Here is a 22,743-nt window from a genome sequence, read left to right as displayed (position 1 = left end):
TTGGGTAGATTGCCTGGGTCGACTAAATCAATCAACCCAGCCAATCAACCCGCAGTGACTGAATTGGATTTCTTCGTCCGTTTCGATTTGATTGATGCTCATTCTTTTAGGACTACTTCCTAATGACTGTGTGATGCTATTCTAGGGTTTGTTTGCTAACTTTGGATTCATCCTCTTGTCCATCCGGAATATATTCGAATCTATTTAAGGTAAGGACAGTTGTTACCATATTAACATAGATTGCATAGATTTAGTTTCTAATTTGGGAACTACTTATATTTGTTACTGTTATGATAGTTTTTATTATGATATGAATGCTATAAGTACAATAGGATCTTATTTCCTTATTTACTTTATGTACTTGATCTTGAATGAATACTTACTCATGTATGTTGTACGTTCATTTGAGCTTGTCTTATTATACTCTTTCATATGATGAGATATCTGTCGTGGATGATATGATTGGATTATGATTGTGATTGTTTAAGTATGATTTGGGATTGGGGAATGTCCTTTCGACATTTCTATCCTTGGACACCAATGGGAACAATATGGGATATTTCCAATGTTGCCCTTTGAAACTTTCCCGGATTATTGGTTGTCATACCTAGGACTTGTCTAGCAGTGTTTGGCTAGGATATTCCCTATTATATCAGACCCGATTTGGAAGGGTATTGAGACCGAACGACCTGTGGTAGCAATGGGGATTCATGGGCGCTCAAGACCGGTAACCAACCCGTGAGGGGACATGAATCACATTGTGGGTGTGAAATCCAGCCCAAACCTAGCTAGGACACCCTATCTGTTTTGGGTGAAGAAAGGTTAGTTTAATGTTTGACCTTGAAGTTGGACCTTGATAACAATGTTACTTGTGAAATCTAGCCCTAACATAACCCTGACCTTGACCCAGAAACCCGGTTGTTTTTAGGTCCGAAGACCTGGAGTGAAGGAAGAAGTATTTGTGGGCCCTCTCTATAGAAGACATGGTGTGTGACCCGAAACCCATGGATCTTGTTGATGGTGATCCATACTTGGAAGCATTGTCAATGTTTAGTGAGAAACTGCGCATCAAAGAGGGGTGAATTATTTGAAGTACCTAATAAACTCCCGTGCTCAATCCGAAGGTATTTCTAGAAACTAGAATTCTTAATTGACTTGTAGGAGAAGACCCTGTACAGCCCTCCGAATCCCTATTTGAACCTTGTTGTTCAGCTTGGTCAACTGGGCCAGTCGACCAAGCACTTGACCAAAGGTTTGCTAAATCCAAGAAAATGCAATTTTAGGCTTTTTCACTTTTATTTAAACCCTACTTCGAGTTTCTTAGTTACGGCAGCCTCCTAAACACTTTTTGAATGTGAGAAGACCTCTCCGATACTCTCTCTGGTGATTCGAACGATTCCTCTGCAGATCTGAAGCTTCTCATCTCTGATCTGCCAATTCAAGGTTAGTACTCACTTCGACATTACGAATTTCTTTTCTTTAATCTTATTCTTGATTGAGATTAGGAAGAAGATGTTGCATCCTTGCAACCATCCCTTCGTGATCTCTTTCGTTTCTTTGAGATCTATGATCATCGTCAAGATCTTAACCCTAGCCAAATAATTTCTTGAAACCTTGACCTTGTATGATCTTTCTGGAAACCTTTGGTAACCTCCCATGCGAGGGAAACCTCATGGATAATATTTATGTTAATCTAAACTTGATTTTCTATGATTTTCTTGTTATAATTGGCCAAGCATTTATTCCCTTTCATCCTGTGATCATAGCCTTTTCATGAGAGCCATAAAGGTTGAAACCCTAGTTTCTTGGGTCCAATCAAGAACCCATATTTTGACCATGACTTGATGTTTTTATCTTCCTAAATGATTCTAATACATTCTAGGAAGTTCCCCTTCAAATTTCGGTTCAATCCGACTTCAAACGAAGAAGTTATGACCAATCTAATTTCTGCAATTCCGTACTGACTCGGTTGGTTGACTGCTTGGTCGACTGGGTCAGGAGACCAAGCACTCCACCAAAGGAGGCAGTAGCTTCATTTTTCGCTCAGTTTGATTCGTTTGCTCTCTGATCTTTTAGGCATCTTTCCTAATGTTAAATCTATGATTGTTAGGGGTTTATTTGCCAAGTTTGGTGTCTCTCTCTTTGATCTTTGGTTTATCTTCGGCGATAATCAAGGTAAGGACAGTTATTTCATAATAACATAGATCGCATACTCTTGAGTTTATACTTTATAAAACTTTGAGTTTATGTATTGTTCTTGTATTTTATACTTCTGATGTTCTACTGTAAGTACAATAGCACTTCACTTATGTTTTCTTTTTCATTATTCAAGCTTATATGAATTGCTTATTACTATATTGTTTAATGATTAGATTATGCTTTTATATCCTCTTTTATATGATGAATTGTTGATTGTGTATGTCATGATTGATCTGAGAATGTATTTGGTTAGGTATGGTTTGGGATTGGGGAGTGTCCTTTTGACACTTCTGTCCTTGGACATCAGAGGGAATAGTATGGGATGTTCTCCGATGATGCCTATTAACGCTTTCCCGAATCATTTGGTGTCATACCTAGGATTGTCTAGCAGTGTTTGGCTAGGATGTCCCCATTATATCAGACCCGTTTCGGAAGGGAATTGAGACCAAACCACCCGTGGCAGTAGTGGGGATTCACGGGCGCTCAAGACCGGTAACCAACCCGTGAGAGGACGGGAATCACATTGTGGGGGCCATTTATTGGAGGGTTGCATATGGATAGACTTGGGCTCATGGGCGCTCAAGACCGGTAACCAACCCGTGAGGGGACATGAGAGCTTCCTGTTTACCATATGTGGATAACCAATAGGGTTGATGAGTCCGTAGTCAAGGACTATTAGGACTCTAGTGGAAAGGATACCGGAAAGGATCCCTAGGGGTGAGGAATGGACGTATCTGGACCTGAGTTGATGTAACTAAGTAGATGACTTGCATTAGGCTAGGCTTAACCCTAACATGCGCCAGTACTTAGACCAATGGTGATGTGAGAGAGTGGTGACTTAACCCCTAGCCATGGAATGTCCCGAGGGATGCCGGACCCACTACCAAAAGGCGTTGTGTGATTGACTTACCCAAAGAAGTATGGTGCTATGACTTAAAGCATGTTTGCCAATAGAAACCAGCATACATAGAGTTTAGATGCATATATACATTATCTATTTCATATTGCATTGCATCTTGTTATGTTCTGCCGCATGTTATTTATGTTGTTATGAGTTAACTTGCCTTACTGGGTTTCTTTCGAAACTCACTCCTTTTGTACCATATCTATTTTTAGACTTCTCCACAGGTTTGGATTTCTATGACGGTCCATATAAGGAAGCGCAAGGTGAAGAAGATGAAGACTGAAGAAGAAGAAGAGCCGACTGAAGATGTGGAATAGTTTTCTCTACATTCTTCTAGACTTTTACTTTACTTTTATTAACTGAGAGCTTAACCTTAGATGTCGATCTACCTTCTGCATATGTTTGTGGAGTATATTTCCGCTATACTCTACAATTGTCTTTGTTTGGTATCTTTTTATTCCACACTCTGATATTCTTAGTGATCCTTCTGAGATATTTTCTTGAATTTTATTATTAACTTATTAGAATACAATGATTTGTTCTTGCTTTTGATTATGTTATTGTGCTAAATGGATATGATGATCGTTCCTAAACTTGATCTTTTGGGCTGTGGATCACTCCCCCAAGTAACCCAGATAGGGTATAGGCTAGGTGTATTTGGGCGGGATGTGACAGTGGGGGCCATTTATGGGTAGAGTTGCATATGGATAGACTTGGGCTCATGGGTGTTCAAGACCGGTAACCAACCCGTGAGAGGACATGAGAGCTTCCCGTTTACTATATGTGGATGACCTATAGGGTTGATGAGTCCGTATTTGAGAGAGTCAAATACGCTGACTCTAGTGTGAAGGATACCGGAAAGGATCGCCAAGGGCGAGGAATGGACGTATCTGGATGTGAGTTGATATGACTAAATAGAAGACTTGCATTGGGCTAGGCTTTACCCTGACATGCGCCAATACTTAGACCAATGGTGGTGTGAGAGAGAGGTGACCTAAACCCCCAACCAAGGAATGTCCAAGAGGGATGCAAAACCCAACTACCACCAACAGACCCAAGATGCCAAGATGGCTGAGGGGGAGTGAATGACCTTCCTAAAGAAGTATGGTGCTATGACTTAAAGCATGTCTGCCTATAGAGACCAGGATACATAGAGTTAGACTCATACATGCATTGTTTGTCTCATATCATATCACATTATGCTTTGCTTATGCTATCATGTTATTTATGCTATTATGGAATAACTTGCCTTACTGGGTTTCTTTTGAAACTCACTCCTTTTGTACAACATCTTTTGTTAGATTACTCTACATGCATTGTTGACTATGAAGGCCAATATGAGGAAGCGCAAGCCGAAGAAGCGTACTACACGCAAGGTGTTGGCAACTATGAAGATTACGTTGATGATCCCTCGAGTGATCATACTTCGTACCATGATTAGCCCTACCGTGGAGTGGGAGCGTCTGAGCGTGATTGATGAAATCTATGTTTATGAAGACGTTCTTTATAAAGTAGAATAGACTTTAGCTTAGTTTGACTATATCTTTCCTTCTTGTCTTTAGAACCAGTTGTAATCTTCTTTTGACTTCCGATCTACATTCCGTTGTACTCGTGGAGTGAGATTCCGCCTCACTCTACATTTTGATTATGTATATCTATTGGTATCATTTCCGCACTCTGATGATTATTTCGTTACTTTGTTTTGATTCATTTAAATAATATTGTTAACCTTGATTTAGTCTTGTTCTTGATTATATTATTGTGAATGTGGGAGGTTGATTTCCTTGATACTGGATCTTGTGTGACTGTGGATCACACACTCGGGTATGCCAGATAGGGTATCGGCTGGGTGGATGTGATAGTAACGAACGGAGGTGGATGTTCCGGAAGCTCGATCATCCTTACAGGGGCCCTTTGACTCCTCCACATGCTCCTTTGGGGCTTTCTTTTTATTTGGAACTTGATGACGCTTTGTGATAACTCCCAAACATGAATATGTGTCATTGAGAGCTCCAAGCTTGTTGAAAACAGACCCATTCCCTCCCCTCCTATTTACCTTGGTTTTTCCCTTCTCTTTGCGCTTGGTTTGCCGGGGATGACGCATGTCGTCGTCATCTCCAAGGGCTCTGTTAGCAACACCTATGAGAGTTGGGTTTGCCGTTTCAGGAGGGCTAGTAGCAGGAACTGGAGAAGGTTTGAAGTGTCCTCCTTGAGTCGCCATAGAATGCAAGGAACTGAGCATCTCGAACATCATTTGCTGCATGTTAGGAGGTACCTCGGGATTAGAAATTGGAGCTAGGGCAAACCCTGGTGGGGGAAGATCAACAAGAGGATCAGAGGTGATCTCATGCTATTCACGTCCAACTATGTGGACTGCATTTCTCTCGAAGTCCTAGTTACAGCCCTCCAATTAGGTCCCTTCTTCTTCTAGCGATGAGGATCTTGAGATTTGGACGTTCGGTCCGGCAACCCCTCTCCAGCCATCTTCTGCGAGACGCTATACTTCTTAGCTTCAGGAAAAGCTACTACGCTTTTCGTCAATAGCTTCCCATAGATGGCGCCAAATGTTGTGGGAGGATCTATTTCCTCGTCTGGTTCGGATCCTCCTTGAGTCCGGTTCTCCTGAAACCAAAGCAAAAGTGAAAGTGGATTGCCTCTATGGACGGGAAGCCACCTCCAATGATTAAGTCAGTCCTTGAAGAAGACATTGAGAATCACTCTTAGAAGAATTAATGATCAAAGACGATGTAGGAGATTAATGGAAGAAATGTTCTTGGTGGAGATAAGAAGGAGAGTAATGGCTGGAGAGTGCCCTTCTACCTAGGTGACTTGTCGCTATTTATAACGAACATGTGACCCTTCTTCGCCTGCAATGGCGAGTTGATTCATTGAGAAAGGATTTGACGGTGGCGATGGCTTCTAAGCAAGGATGACGTTTGGCAAGAGCAGCTTTCTGGACAGCTGTTGATCTCCTTTATGGAGTTGAAGATCATCTCAAATATCACCTAGATGTGACGTTGTTCCTTGGCTGGGGGGACAAATAGTGACCTCGTGGTTCTCGAGGCAACTTAGGGCGAATGAGAAGCTTCAAAGCCATCTTGATCATTAAATGAGGCTCAAGGCATTTATTGTTGAATTTAATGTTGAGGGACGACGCTCGAGAGGAGATATTTCAAATCCCCTATATGCAGCTGGCCTAGCTGAAAAGCTACTAGGTGGCAGTGCTTGTCATCGAGCTCTACTACACCTGTCTTGCTTGCTGCCGTCTGAAAAGCGCCTCTGCCTGGCTAGCAAATCTGGCTCACATGGATTTGGGAGCCCATGAATCGTTTTAACTGACACGTCCTAGTTCAGTAGTTCGCTCCGGATCACCCATAACACTAAGTCATATCAACTTCCTCACTTTAGATACCATTCAGCAATACATTGCTAACATCCAATTGACAAACCCTCTAATTTTGAGCTAGTGCAAGAGAGAGAGAGAGAGAGAGAGAGAGAGAATTGTTTGAACTATGGTGGCTTTGACTATAGGGGCATCTCCATATAAGGAAAGCAATGCCTTCCTATTGGTTGTGGTCCCCCAAGCCAACAATTGGGCTTTATAATGATCTATAATCTTATCAGCTTGCCTTCTGATTTTGTAGATCCAGTTTGAATTGACCACATTTGTACTGGATTAGGTTGAGCCAAAACCCACGTTCCATTCTTCAACAATATATTAAATTCTTGAAAAATATGGTAATCAGCTAGCTGCAGTTAGGTATAGAAACCTAACCGAATCAAAATCTATCTTAAATAAAAAATAAGTTTCAATGTTCAAAATTAATTTGTGTCGATCAATCTCTATCCTATTGTTTATTTTTATTTTTTTGGGTAACGATCTCTATCCTATTGGAAAAGCGTAGAAGTAACCGTTTAAGTTATACCCTATTTTTCAAAATTCTTAAATTTAAATCTATAAACACATATGTTTTACCTAGTCGAATATTATTATTATTGGAAAAGCGTAGAAGTAACCATTATATTATTATTATTATTATTATTATTATTATTATTATTATTATTATTATTATTATTATTATTATTATTATTATTATTATTATTATTATTATTATTATTATTATTATTATTATTATTATTATTATTATTATTATTATTATTATTATTATTATTATTATTATTATTATTATTATTATTATTATTATTATTATTATTATTATTATTATTATTATTATTATTATTATTATTATTATTATTATTATTATTATTATTATTATTATTATTATTATTATTATTATTATTATTATTATTATTATTATTATTATTATTATTATTATTATTATTATTATTATTATTATTATTATTATTATTATTATTATTATTATTATTATTATTATTATTATTATTATTATTATTATTATTATTATTATTATTATTATTATTATTATTATTATTATTATTATTATTATTATTATTATTATTATTATTATTATTATTATTATTATTATTATTATTATTATTATTATTATTATTATTATTATTATTATTATTATTATTATTATTATTATTATTATTATTATTATTATTATTATTATTATTATTATTATTATTATTATTATTATTATTATTATTATTATTATTATTATTATTATTATTATTATTATTATTATTATTATTATTATTATTATTATTATTATTATTATTATTATTATTATTATTATTATTATTATTATTATTATTATTATTATTATTATTATTATTATTATTATTATTATTATTATTATTATTATTATTATTATTATTATTATTATTATTATTATTATTATTATTATTATTATTATTATTATTATTATTATTATTATTATTATTATTATTATTATTATTATTATTATTATTATTATTATTATTATTATTATTATTATTATTATTATTATTATTATTATTATTATTATTATTATTATTATTATTATTATTATTATTATTATTATTATTATTATTATTATTATTATTATTATTATTATTATTATTATTATTATTATTATTATTATTATTATTATTATTATTATTATTATTATTATTATTATTATTATTATTATTATTATTATTATTATTATTATTATTATTATTATTATTATATTTTAAAGATAGTACTTAAAACTTTGTTTTTGCTAAAAATATAATTATTTAACTTATAGCTTGATTTGTTTCTCTAATTATTTATATAAAACTATTTTAAACCTTTTTTTAAAAAAAAAAAACTATTTTAATCTTCAACTTCTAAATATTTTTTTTAATTTTTTTTAGGATAGAATACGAAATTTCCCACCAATGCTTTGTCAATAAGGATTTTTATTTGTGGCTACCGCTATTGGCAGCAGCAAGCGGTCCCGATTTTGCCACATGTACAAAATACGATTAACCTCTGTCAATTAAAAGTGCGGAGCTTTAGTTGTAAATATAATTTTATTTTTTTACACTAAGGACTTTTTCGATTTTGTAAATTTACAACAGGAACCTCTGATTCTATCAAACGTTGATTGGTCATTTCGAAAGCCCTAAATCGAGTTCGCAATCAGCTGTTATGAACTTTGTGCTAAAGTTCTACTTCGATTCAAGGGGTTTAAGCCACTAAAAGAAAGGGAGGGGAAAGTTGCCGATCTGCTTTGATTCATCTTCTTCTCTAACACGCAACCATTTTAAAGGAAGAAGAACTCTTGGGCTGCGTTTGTTTGCTGGAATAAAGGTGTGGTGGGAAAAAAGGGGTGAGAAAATTCTTGAAAACAGTGAAGATTTCTTGCTTTTCCCTTAAATCCCAAAATGGTAGATTGTTTGGTTGCTTGGGGTGGGAAAGTGGGAGACAAATTTCCTTGAATCAAGTACCCCTTCTATCACTTTTTCACAAAACCCTTTCCTTTCCTTTCCTTTCCTTTTCTTCTCCCTCACCCCACTACGAATGGGACCCACATGTTTTTTTTTTCTCACCTCTTTTTTCCCACCCAAACTTTGCAAACAAACACAGCCTTGATGTTTCTCACACATCTAATTTTATAGGACAAAACTTCTATTGCGGAAATTGTTTGAGAAATTTCTAATATAAATTCTGTCCAGGTTTCGAAATCAGTTGTTTAGGAAGTGAAATTTCAACGGTAAATTCTTTCATAGTTTGTAAAAACATTTCAGATTTGTTCTCATTAATCTCATTGTTGGTGATATATGGGAGGCAGGACATGGCTATTCCATGGGGACCCTATGCCTTTTTTGAATTAGCAAGTGATGCGTCCAAAATCTGCTCAGCCCTTAGATCTCCTCGTGATGTCCTGCAAAACGAAGCGCGGATGTGGCCCGACCGGGGTCGGGAGTCCACCTCCGAAGGCTAAGTCAGTTGATGAACTTAATCACAAATGGCTCTGCTAGAAGCGCAGAGCTAAGGAATGAAGAACTGGGAAAGGTGATCTAGATAGCAGATTGCTGATAGTTTAGGTCTATCAGGATGTATCTGAGCCTGAGTGTCAGATAGTATTCTTTTCGATCCCCTCACCTTGGATGGTAGTGAGGTTTATATAGAGTGTACCTCGAATCTCCTCGTTGGATGCACTGAGCCTTCTTCGGGTAGTCGTTGGATCTTAGGTACATCCGTTGAGCAATAGACTTCTACTAGTTTGGACTAGTAGAGGACTCGAGATAACCTTTAGGTTATGTGATGATTATCCCTTCGATAATGATTATCGAGCCGCAATTCGAGCGGCCATCATTAGGGTGATTACCCTAATCCATAAGTAGGATTAGGGGCGCTGCAACCGAATAAGCTTTCTTCTTCAGCAAGCCATCTGGATCCGGTTCACCGGGAGCTAGTCGGTTCTCTCCGTCTCGACCGGGTCGAGGGTCGGACCAGGTATGAACCCGGCTGATCATAATATCTCCGTATCACGAGCCCCCAAGACCAAGCGCGGCGATCCCGAGGGCTTGGTTTAACGGGTCGTCGTCGGGTAAATCTCTGCGTGCTTCATTAAATGCATATCACATTTAATGCGGTGGTCACTTTTCCTCGAGCGTGTGAGTGTAAGGCCACATATCTCCTTGCAATTGACTGTCGTGGCTCACGCCATCCAAGCAACGGCTTCGAACGCCTATTTTGGATTCGTGAGTTCAAACTTTCAAAACGTCTTTCAATCTTGATCACCGATTTTGAATCAATCTCCATCGTGGATTCCCGAACACTAGTGCGGGAGTTTTAAAAGCGGTTCGTTGTCTTCGTAGGTTTCATTCTTCCCGTCTGGAATTTGAACCTTTGTTGTCGCTGCGCCTTCTTGCTCTCAAGCTTCCGCCCACCGAATCGGTAAGTTTACTAGTCTTTTTCTTTTGTAGTTTCTTGAAACAAGTAATGGGGACGATAGGCCTTCTCGGTACCCAGTGTTGGTAATAACAGTGAGGCTTTTGCTTCTCCGCTCCCGAACAGTGGATAGTGATAACAAAACCCTAACATCCCGGGCGAGTTCGCTGAAGTTTCTCAAAAGGTTTAGAAAGAAAAACCGAAACTTCTCCCGTCCTCTGAGTCTGGATCTTCCAAGATTGTCGAGTCTTCTAGGCGGACTCAAACTTCCGGGTCCAATGGTGGACCTGGCTCTTCCCTCCATTTATAATGAGGAAACCCTTCTTTCAGCTGTCCAAGATTTTGATTTTCCTTCCTCTTATCGGGTTAGGGCTCCCCACCCCGATGAGAGGGTTGATTCATCCCTTTCGGGTGAATTTTCTCCGTATATAGATGCACCGGAAAGCGGGGTTCGCTTTCCCTTTTTAATCCTTTGTTCTCCGTGTTCTGAATCATTGGAACATTTGTCCCGAATGCTCCTCCCCAATAGCGGCGCTCATCGTCGGCTTCTTGGGTTTGTGTTTTGAACTTGGCATTACGCCATCTCTTTCTCTCTTTGTACATTTTCATGTTCTTTCTATCTCCCATCCTCCCGGATGGGTTTTTCTGTCCAAACGCAATAAGGCTGAACTTGATTGGAGGGGCAGCATCCTTGTCAAAGGAACTTGCCCTTCTAACCACAAAAGATGGCGCGAACGATACTTTTTTTGTCGAGCGCCTCCATCAGATCTTAACTTCCCAACCACCTGGAGGAGGTGTACTTCTTCTTCCGAGAATAACCGAGGCCTTCCCTTATCCAGAGAAGACGAGGCGGCCGTTAGGAAGATCAAATCCATTCCATGGTATCAAGAGATACATGGACTTGAAGTGGAGTATAACTCCATCCTTCAGTACTAGGGCTTGGCTCATTGTGAGCTTCTAACCACCATCCTTTCATTTGACTGAAGTGATATGTCTTTAATTCTGACTCTTGTCATTCTTCTTTGCAGTGCCTCCAAGAATGAACCCTGAAAGCCTGCGGGTGAAGGCCGTTAGGGCCGGTATGACAGCCGAGCAACGATCGCCCAGAGCCTTGACCATAGATCAAGAGGCTTCTATTCCCTCTCCCGACCCCTCTTATAGGGGTATCAGGAATATCAGGCTCGTGGCTGATGCTTCGGGTAAAGGGAAGAAACCAATGGTGGAGAGGTCTAATGTCTCTTCCTCCGCCCGAACCAAGAGGAGGCATGACACAATTGATGCTCCCTCCAATAAAAAATCCAAAGCTTCAACGGATGGTGAGGAGGTCTTCACCCCCAGTGGACCCCGAGGCCGACCGACGGGGTGACTCGGGACCCCGAGAAAGCTGCGAATGGAGCTCCCCGGTCTTGCTCCGGGAAGAAGGAGAACCAGCAAAAGGGGGCACATCAAAAGACGAAAATGGGGAGACAACACAGAAAGGAGGGGGGAAGCGGAAAGGAAGAAAGCAAAGCCAGAAAAGAAGGAGAGGGGAGAGAAAGAGAGGAAGAAGGATCTCAGAGGGAAGCAAGGGGGAGGGAGGGAAGCAAAAGAGGAGTGGGGAAGGGAATGAAGTAGGGAGCGAAGAACATGAAGTGGGACCCAGAGGAGAAAAAGAGGGAAGGAGGGGGAAAAAAGGAAGGAGGAAAACCCAAGCATCGCGGGAATGAGTTGGGAGGAACCGGAAGGAAGCCCCCGTGAGGGCCACAAAGAGGTGGGAAAGTGGAGGATCTCGGAGGGGAAGAAGATGACAGGAAAAGAGGAAGGAAGGAGGAGGAGAAAAAAGGAGTCAAGTGGGAGAGGACCAGATGCATCTGAGGAAGGCCCAGACCAAGAAAGCGAGGGCCTGCAACAATGAAGAAAAGGCAAGGAGTATTTTTTGTAAAGATTTACCTCATTTAATGAATAGACATTATGTGGCAAATCGGAAATCTGCCTAAATATCAAAGTATTAATGATAAAACTATACAATACATCGGAATAAAATCTGTAGAAATATTGTGAAGATGCGGGAAGATGCAAACCTCACTACCATTATGCAAAGTCGCACCGAAGTAAAGTTGCGATACCAAGAAGAACGGAAAACATCCAATAATGGCGGGGACGATTGGAGGTATCGCATCAGGTGCGACATGTTCAGGGCATCCCTGATCGGACGCTGGGATGAAGCGCATTCAACTAGGCGCGGTTGTCCAGCTCAAGTTGTCAATACTGAGGCATTAAGGCCTGTGGGTACCCCACAGCCGAGTAGATTTGCAAAGGTAAAGAATCGCGGGCCGTATCGACCCAACAATAGCTCTATCAACCGAACAAGTGAGTTTCTGATTACTCACTCTTCCACCGAGAAAGAAAGAGTATACGGGGTAGTATGGTGGGAAGTGATAAAAAACAGGGTTTCCTGTGTTGGTAATGGAGATAGGCTTGTTGTTTGAAGTGGCAAGATCAACCGAACAGAGCAAAACGCAAGAAAACGGGGGGTGGGGGGCAGGGGTGGTTAGAGGAACCAAGGAAAGGGAAACAAGGACCAAGTAGAGGCGGCTCGGAAGGAGTGCTTCCTAGGAAGATCTGATCACCCGGGAGGGAACGGGAGAGGGGGCACGAAAGAGACTCGGGCAGAGGAACATGTGGGGATGAAGGTGTGGAGAGGTGGCTCCTATCCAACCCGGGCTGTGGCATCCTCTCTCTCCTGAGTTGGAGGATTTTGCACTAGGAAGGGTGGTTGACAAGTGATGCAGCCATCCCTCACCTCGCGAATTAGTGTCAAACGAGTTGAGAGAGCGTTGGAATGGTGGGCGAAGACCTCGAGAGGAGTTCTTTCCAAACGGATGAAGTCTACGAAGTCACTAGTGATGAAGTCTTTCATTATCTCGATTCGAAAAATTACCGCCTGTAACTCGGAAGTTGTTTGCGGGAGTCTTGTGGTAACCCACAACCAAGTGGAAGGACAGGCGAGGTGAGCAATGAAGAGGCGGAAATCGAAGCTAAAGATGTTGAGATGCGCCAATCAGCTTGGGAGGTGCAGGAGAAAAAAGAGATGGGTCGGTGGACTGGATGATGCCGGAGAAGATCGCGATTGAGCGAACAGTTGGAAAGTCGGAGCCAAAGGATGAAACGTTAGAAAGGAAGGCGTCTTTGCCCGAATCCCTTCCAAGCGATGTCGCAGAGCTGGCTTCAAGTGTTTACACAAGAAGCCTTTGTTGATATGTGAATGCTTATAACTGCAGGCACGGATGGTGAGAACGAAGTATGGGAATCAATATTAAGGAAGGATCCTCATTTGATACGACTCCCAGGCGTGCCATTGAAGTATTAGAAGGGTATTCCTCCTAGGACCAAGGATAAGATTGATCATCCACCTGATCCAGATATATGCATATCGGAAGATTCCGTTTATCTCCCTGGAAGAAGTCAATTATGAGAGCTTGTCGAATGCGAGCTTGGTGAGGACCATGCTTCTCGGACAAGGGACAAAGAGTATGAAATTGGGAGGATTTTATGCATACCGAAATATTTTTGTAACCTCACGCTCTTCTTTCCTGAACCCCACCAATGGTTGACTCATATGTTTGTTCTAGCAAAGTGATCGATCTTGTATAACTTCAAAGTCACCTATGATGACTTCTTTGACCGAAGATTGTATCCAGCTCTTGTAATTGTTTTGATACGCCTCTTTGGATCTTTTGAAGAAAAAGAAATTAACTGTCTGAACTTTGCAGCCACGAATGCTGTGCATTAGGTCTTAGTTGTTTGAAACAATGCCTTTACTTAAGGATTTCGGAGAAATACAATAAGTCGAGAAGGAACCACTCGGGTTTAAAATCGATGCCTTTACTTAAGGATAATTCAAAAATTCAATAAGTCTTGAAGGAACTTACCGGGTTTCAAACGACGCCTTGCAAAAGGAATCACTGGATTTTCATCGATGCCGACTAAGAAAGTCGAAAATTTTCCATAAGTGTTGAAGGACCACAGAATTTCATCGATGCCTATAGTTGGATCTGTTCTGAATGTAGGTCCTTGTTCATTTGCTTTTCCTCGAACCACGATGTAATGTCCCCGCCATTATCTCCAGGTGCCAATGCCGGATCCAATGCCAACCTGAATGGAGTTTCTCCGTGGGTGTTGAACCGTAGTTCTATAAGCCCACAAGACATTATGAAGTTCTTCGACCCAAGAAGCTTTGTCGCCGAGTCTCTCTTTATTCCTTCCAAGAGCGTTGGTTAGTAACCTCTACATGTCCATTGCTTTGGGGGTATGCCACGAGGACATACGATCCTGATCATATATGTTCCACGAATTGCTCAAATTGTGGACAAGTAACCGAGTACCATGGTCAGTGACGATAATCTTTGGAATCCCAAAGCGATATATGATTGATTCAAGCACAAATTTTCCACTTTTTCTCGAATGCCGCAGCAAGCTTCTACCCATTTTGTGAAGTAATCAATTGCTACTATCAGATATTCCTGTCACCCTGATGCCTTGGTGAATTTGCCCATGATATCAATTCCCCACATCGCAAAGGGAATGGGATTTAGAATTGAAGTCATAGTTTCGTCGGGCGTCGACATCAGAGCATGAATTTGAAGCTTACCACATCGACAAACGTATTCCATAGCAACCTCTTGGACCTTAGGCCAATATAACCCAAGTCTTAGAATTTTGTGAGCGGGCAGTCCACCCATGTGAGCTCCACAAATTCCTTCATGAACCTCACCAAAGCTGATTTTGCTCCTTCGGGGCCTATACATCTCATAAGGGGTCCAAGATAAGATCTTTTGTATAGTCTCCCATTGAATGACAAATCTAGCTGATCGAATCTTGATCAACCTTGCCTTTACCGGATCCTGTGTAATTTGTCATCCCTTAGATACTGATTATCGGATCCATCCAAGCAACGTTTTGCTTCAATATAAGAAATTTATTTCTCATGATAACTTGGAAAAGTTATCTCTTCAATGTAGACCGAAGGGTCTAGATTCTTTTCCTTAGCATTGGCTAGTCGGGATAGCTCATCGCACTGAATTTTCATTCCTCGAAATCCGAGATATCTTCAAATTCCGAAATTGGTTTTGAAATGCATGCACTATCTCTTGATATTTCGCAAGCGTGGTTCTTTAATACCATACTCCCCCGGACTTGGTTGACTATAAGTTGAGAGTCACTATAAATAGTAACATCTGCAATAGATAATGCTTTTGACAACGAAGTCGCTATCGAGCCTCATATTTTGCTTCGTTATTACTTGCTTCAAATGCGAATCTCAAAGCATATCGAATAATAAATCCCCTGGACTCTTTAATAGAATTCAGCTCCTGCCCATCTTTATTACTCGAACCATCCACATATACCTCCCAAGTGGTTGGTGTAATGGGATCCTCAATGGTGGGTTCCACCGGTGTGTAGTTTCTACTACAAAGTGGCTAATGCCCGAGCCTTGATTGCGGTTCGGGCTTAAAGCTCACTTGGAACTCGCTGAGTTCCACCGACAGACACCATCCTTCCGGACAAATCAGGTTTGTTAAGAACTTTACTAAGAGGAAAAGTTGTAAATACCTCAATTAGATGAGCTCGAAAATATGGCCTTAGCTTCCGGCGGCCATCATGAGAGCCGAGCCTCGCCTCAATCCGTGAATATCTTGTCTCCGCATCTAACGTGGCTACATAGTAAATCGGCCATTGTTTTTTATCTTTTCACGAACAAGTACCGCATTGACCGCCGAAAGGGACGTCGCTAGATATAGCTGTAATATTTCCCCTCTCCGGTCCGGACAGGATCGGTGGTTGTCCAAGTGCTTCTTTTAATTCTCGAAAGCTTTTCGGCACTCTTCACCCACTTTGCTTCCCACGCCCTTCGAGTCTTTAAGTGCCTTGAAGAAAGGCAAACATTTTTCTCCGACTTGGAGATGAATCGATTTAAGCAAGAACTCTCCCGTTAAACACCGCACATCCCGAACAGCTTTGGGAGCCTCCATATCAATCGAGCTTGTATTTTGGCAGGATTAGCCTCAATTCCCTCCGGATACCATGAAGCCCAAGAATTTGCCCGAGGAGACTCCAAAGGCACATTTCCGGGTTTAGCTTCATTTGATGTTTCCGCAAGATCGAGAATACCTCAGTCAAATCTGTAATATGATTTGCTTTTGTAAAGCTTTTCACTAGCATGTCGTCAACATAAGCTTCAACATTCTTTCCTATCGCTCTTTGAAAATCTTGTTGACGGCCCTCCGATATGTTGCTCCCGCATTGTTCAAAGCCAAAAGGCATGACCTTGTAATAATAGCTTTCACGATTAGTCATGAAAGCCGTATACTTCTCATCCTCCTTATTCATAAGGATCCGATTATACTCGAGTAGGCATCCATGAAACTTAAAGTTTCATATCCTGCACGCATCTATCAAGAGGTCAATCCGAGGCAACGGGTAGCAATCTTTTGGGCAAGCTTTGTTAAGATCCGTGTAGTCCGTACACATCCTCCACTTCCCATTGCCTTTTTACCATTACCATGTTGGCCAACCAAGTTGGGCACTCAATTGGTTCTATGAAACCAGAATTTTAAGTTTTTCAACTTCGCTCGAACGGCTTCATATTTTTCAATGGAGAAATTTCTCTTTCTCGATCACGGTTTCGCCTTAGGGTCTATCCGAGTTTGTGCTCGCAATGGCCCGATCGATTCCGGCATGTCCTCAGAGACCATGCAAATACATCTTTATTCTCGTGAAGAAATAACTTCAACTCATCTTTAAATTCTTCCAACTGCTCGGACCCGATATAAGTAATCTTTTCTCATCCTCGGACACAGCTGGATTTGTTCCAGCTTCTCCACGGTTCGGGTCGTTGCATCTCTGCCTCTTCCGATCATCTCGAACTCTATGGGGAGGGCGCTACCTTCCTCGGCCCTCCTTGTCTTTTAAATAGGCAACATAACACCGCCGAGAGATCTTCACGGTCGAGGAGACTTGACCAATTCCCATATCAGTCGGGAATTTTATCTTCAGGTGCTTTGTCGAAACAATAGCACCTATCTTGGATAAAGATGGTCGCCCGAGGATCATATTTTAAGCCGGCAGCTCCCGAACCACCTAAAAATTGATTCGGACAGTTGTTTCCTTAGGAAAACTTCCAATGGATAAATCCAACTGGACCGATCCTTCCGCCACGCAGATGACCCCGCAAAACCATATAGATGTGTGGATGAAGGTTTCATCAAGTCCCGATCCACCTTCAATTTTTGATACACTTCGTAGGAAATTAGGTCAGGCAGCACTCGTATCAATCAAAACTCTATGCACTTCCCATCGTGCAATCTCTACCTTGATGACTATAGCATCATCATGAGGTAAACAAACATCTCTTTCATCTTCCTCGCTAAAGGTGATAGAATCTTCACCATTCAGCTTCTTTCACCGCGCTCTCCGGTCCAACAAATTTGGATTTTGTTTCGACTCCGGAGTGATTCGGGCTCGGTCCCCCGAAGATGGTAAGGATTGGTGACCGAGTAGCTCAATCACCTCCTTGCCTCTTAGATTTGGGGCCTCCTTGATCGTTCGAACTAACCGAACGATCCCTTTTAGGAACACCGCACGTGGCTCACGTGGCCCTCCTTCGCAACGAAACCGGACAGATGTCCCCGAGATATTAATCTCTCAATATCCTCGGATGACGACGGTCATTAGTATAATGACCATAGTCCTTGTGGAATCGGCAATATTTCTCGATCCCGTTGCTCTCCGGGTTTCAAAAGAATTTTAGGCGGCCACTTTAAAATATTTTTTCTTTTGAGGATATTTAAAATATCAGCCCGAGGAGCATTCAATGGAGTGTACTCACTACCGGGGGACCTTTGGCGCCAAGGCCGAGATTTTCCAACCCGATCACGGACATTTTCTTTGGCTTCTACGAGAGCCTTCGCTCCTTATTGGAGACTTTATTATCTCCTTGCGCGCATCTAGAATCTCCATGACTTCACCGCTTCGGCATCTCTGCACCAACTTAGCATAAGTCACGGCATATCCCGTAGTAATAACTCCAGGAGTTTCCGATTAGTGAGTCCCGTGAATAGAGAAGTTTTGGCTACTTGTTCATCCAAATTTATCTCCATCGTCACTTTGTTGAATCTTTCGAAACCTCTCGATTGATTCGCTCTTTCCTTGTTTGACAAGAAACAAGGTTTCTTCCGTTCTTGACTGTATTCCACTGAATCGCCCATGAATTGGTGCGCCAATTCGTCAAAGTTACGATCCTTCCGAGGGGAGGTTTAAATCCACTTGTCCGCTCCGTAAGTGATGAACCAAAACCCCGCATAAAATTTCATCGAATTACCAAAACGCCATGGTCCGTGGTAATAGCCGATGTGAGTGTTGGATCTCCGGAGCCATCGAATGTTGAAAAGGTAGGCAAACGGAAGTTACGGGAAACCGATATCCCGCAATTGGCTCGGCAAAGGGAGTCTTCCGAATGACCGAGTAAATATCCTCAATTATTCTTCCCTAGCCAACCGCCCTAATTTCTCATTGATGTTGGCCAACCCGACCAACTGGGTCGGGTGATCTTCGGCAATATGATCACGACCTGATTAACATGATCATCCCGCGCTACTCGATCATCACGAACAGCCCGTCCTTCCCGAGCATTCCGCTCGTCGCGACTCGCTCGATCATCACGAACGGTTCTTCCGACGGTGGGTGAGTGAGTTCTACCCCCGATCCAACCTTGTGTTTGAATCGGTTGTACTTCTTGCGGTCCGTCGAACCGATCATCTCGCCTCGGTTGATCATCGATCCTCCTAAGTCCTCGGTCTCCACGGAAATTCGATCGATATTCCGGTCTTCAGGCAACTCTCGGTCACGTGGCAATGCACGCTCCGAATCGCACCGATCGGTTCTTGTGGTAAAACCACCGCCCGGTGAGCATCGGAGTGCTTGGCTCACCTCCAAGAGTTGAATCTACCGATCCAATTGATCTTGGAGTGATCGGAGGAGGATTACGTCCTCCCCGGCCACCATCTACCTCGATAGGATTTTGGCTTCCGGGGAATATCTGGATTATTCACTCTAGGGATCCGAACATCGAAATTGCGTTGTGTAGCATTGCGGCGATCTAGTCACCATGGCTTTCAAGTTGTCTTCCCAGACGGCGCCAATTGATGCGCCCAAAACGCTCACCCTAGATCTCCTCGTGATGTCCCGCAAAACGAAAGTGTCGGATGTGGCCCGACCGCCGGGGTCGGGAGTCCACCCCGAAGGCTAAGTCGTTGATGAACTTAATCACAAACGGCTCGCAGAAGCGCAGAGCAAGGAATGAAGAACTCGGGAAAGGTGATCTAGATAGCAGATCTCGATAGTTTAGGTCTATCGATGTATCCGAGCCCGAGTGTCGGATAGTATTCTTTTCAATCCCCTCACCTTGTATGGTAGTGAGATTTATATAGAGTGTACCTTCGAATCTCCTTCGTTGGATGCACTTGAGCCTTCTTCGGGTAGTCATTGGATCTTAACAGTTAGATCCGTTGAGCAATAGACTTCTACTAGTTTGGACTAGTAGAGGACTCCTGAGATAACATTTAGGTTATGTGATGATTATCCCTTCGATAATGATTATCCGCAGACCCAATTCGAGTCGGCCATCATTAGGGTGATTACCCTAATCCATAAGTAGGATTAGGGCGCGCTTGGCATTGAATAAGCTTTCTTCTTGACAAGCCATCTTCCGGATCCGGTTTGCTCGGGAGCGAGTCGGTTCTCTCCGTCTCGACCGGGGTCGAGGGTCGGACCAGATATGAACCCGGTCTGATCATAATCTCTCCGTATCAGCAAGTGAAGTAAACAGTGATCCTCCCCTGACCAAAAAGGGATGCCTTTGGCTACTTCTTCAACAAACTTTGGTTCCCGTCCAAAAAACCATATGCCCGCCTTGTGGGTAGATGAGATATCGTCTCTCTTCAAGCTTTGATTTCACCTCTCTTCATGTTATTTCCTCTTTCACTAATTTATTAGTATGAACTACATCTTGTTCCAGTCTGTGAGAATGTCATAATTGAACGATCTAAGACTTGTCAAATGAGCGACGAAGTCCTTTAATGTAAAAAAATAAAATTATATTTACAATTAAAGTCCCACATTTTTAATTGATACCGTTCAATCCTATGTTGTATGTGTAGCAAAATCGAGACCGCCGGGCCGGCAGCAGCCGAAAATAAAATCCCGTCAATAACTCTAGAAAATTCCGATTTCTGGAACGTGCTATAATATAATAATATCGGTGCAACTTCCGAAGAAAGATAGTCGGCTATTTTTTTCTAGCGTGTAGGTTAGTGCGTGCCAGCTCATACCTTGGTATGCAGTGTCGTCATCTCATTGGATTTATTCTCGACGTTTCCCTGCTCCTATATATAGAGGCCTCTGGTTCTGCTCCTTGGCATTCAGATTTTGATTGATAAGGTTATCTTTGATCGATAAGGTTATCTTTGATCGTCTTTGGAGAATAGCTCAAGTCTCTTTGAATTCTTCTCTTGCTCAAGGTATGCAAGAAACTTCTCTCTTTGTTTCTTTGGTTTCGTCTTAGTTTGTTTCAGTTTCAGGTCTGGATTTATTGATTCTCTTTGTTTCGGATTTGGATTTTTTTTTCCGTCTTTGATTTAATCGAAGGATTCAGATTTAGGTATAGATGTATTGAATTTGGAAAGGCAGTTTACTCTCTTGTCTTCCTTGATTGGTTCTTTTACTGGTTTTCGGTAATTGTCGATTTTTGAAACCCTTCTTGGTTTTTAACTGATTTCGTTTCATTTGGTTCCTGCCTAAAGAAAGTTTTTCAATCGATCGATCGATCAGGATTACCGTTTAGGTTTCGTTTATGTGTGTCATCAGTTCAGCTGAGGGTTTTTAGCGATGTTGGTTCGATCTTGATCTTAATCAAGTTCTTGTTAATTTTCTCATCACAGATGCAGATCTTCGTTAAGACTCTCACAGGAAAGACCATAACCCTGGAGGTGGAAAGCTCAGATACGATCGACAATGTGAAAGCTAAGATCCAGGACAAGGAAGGAATTCCCCCAGACCAGCAGCGTTTGATCTTTGCCGGAAAGCAGCTTGAGGACGGCCGTACCCTTGCAGACTACAACATCCAGAAGGAGTCCACCCTCCACCTCGTCCTTAGGCTCAGGGGAGGGATGCAGATCTTCGTTAAGACTCTCACCGGAAAGACCATCACCCTTGAGGTCGAGAGTTCTGACACTATTGATAACGTCAAAGCTAAGATCCAAGACAAGGAAGGGATTCCCCCAGACCAGCAGCGTCTGATCTTTGCTGGAAAGCAGCTTGAGGACGGTCGAACTCTTGCTGACTACAATATCCAGAAAGAGTCGACTCTGCACCTTGTTCTGAGGCTAAGGGGTGGAATGCAGATCTTTGTTAAAACCCTGACTGGCAAGACCATTACCCTTGAGGTTGAAAGCTCCGACACCATCGATAATGTCAAGGCCAAAATTCAGGACAAGGAAGGTATCCCACCGGACCAGCAGCGTCTGATCTTCGCCGGCAAGCAGCTTGAGGATGGGCGAACCCTCGCAGACTACAACATCCAGAAGGAGTCGACACTGCATCTGGTGCTGCGTCTGCGTGGTGGAATGCAAATATTCGTGAAGACCCTGACTGGGAAAACCATCACTTTGGAGGTAGAAAGCTCTGATACGATTGATAATGTCAAGGCAAAGATTCAGGACAAGGAGGGTATTCCTCCAGACCAGCAGCGTCTCATCTTCGCTGGCAAACAGCTCGAGGATGGTCGAACCCTTGCCGATTACAACATTCAAAAGGAATCTACCCTTCATCTTGTCCTGCGTCTTCGTGGTGGTTTCTGATTCTCTTCAACTTCTCTATCAACGATTGTTAATGTGTTGAAGTAATACTAGGCTGTGATGGAACTTGTTCTACTTTTCTTTTTCTTTCTGTCTTGATTTGATTTGAATGTTCGTATGCAGTTTATAAATATATATGTATATATTTCATAGCTATAAACTTCTTGAGTACCTGTAATCCATCCTTCCAACTCATAACTCATTCATGCGTGGGCGTCTTGCCTTTTTAATCGTAAACGGCGTTGGATAAATTTCTTAATCCACTGTTTTTAGAGCTTGGATCATGGGATTTTTAGGGATAGGGTAAATGGTAGTTGGGACACCATACAGGGTAACTTCTGCAACAAAAACCATTATTATAGAGAACTTGGAGAGCTGGTAGGTCAGCTTCAATGAATTGAATCCTCTATGGGATTGAG

General features: G+C 41.5%; 1 protein-coding gene across 2 annotated transcripts in view; it reads left to right on the top strand.

Annotated features, from left to right (window-relative positions):
* Positions 1–22,497, top strand: part of LOC149024418 (polyubiquitin) — a 77,548-nt gene extending 55,051 nt beyond the window's left edge. The window contains exons 1-2 of one of the 2 annotated variants that reach the window (XM_089144668.1): positions 20,881–20,989; positions 21,410–22,497. In XM_089144668.1, the coding sequence (XP_089000794.1) occupies positions 21,410–22,327 (918 nt within the window). In that variant the 5' untranslated portion in view covers positions 20,881–20,989 and the 3' untranslated portion in view covers positions 22,328–22,497. Of the gene's footprint in view, positions 1–20,880; positions 20,990–21,409 lie in introns of those variants that run through there. The other variant, XM_089144669.1, reaches the window with a different exon arrangement.
* Positions 22,498–22,743: the final 246 nt, after the last annotated feature.

The sequence above is a fragment of the Hakea prostrata genome, chromosome 2, assembly GCF_041222555.1.
Source record: "Hakea prostrata isolate BN-2017 chromosome 2, UWA_Hpros_2, whole genome shotgun sequence".
In the NCBI taxonomy this organism is placed as follows: domain Eukaryota; kingdom Viridiplantae; phylum Streptophyta; class Magnoliopsida; order Proteales; family Proteaceae; genus Hakea; species Hakea prostrata.
Note: the sequence above shows the minus strand (reverse complement) of the source record. Positions and strands in the feature narration are given on the sequence as shown.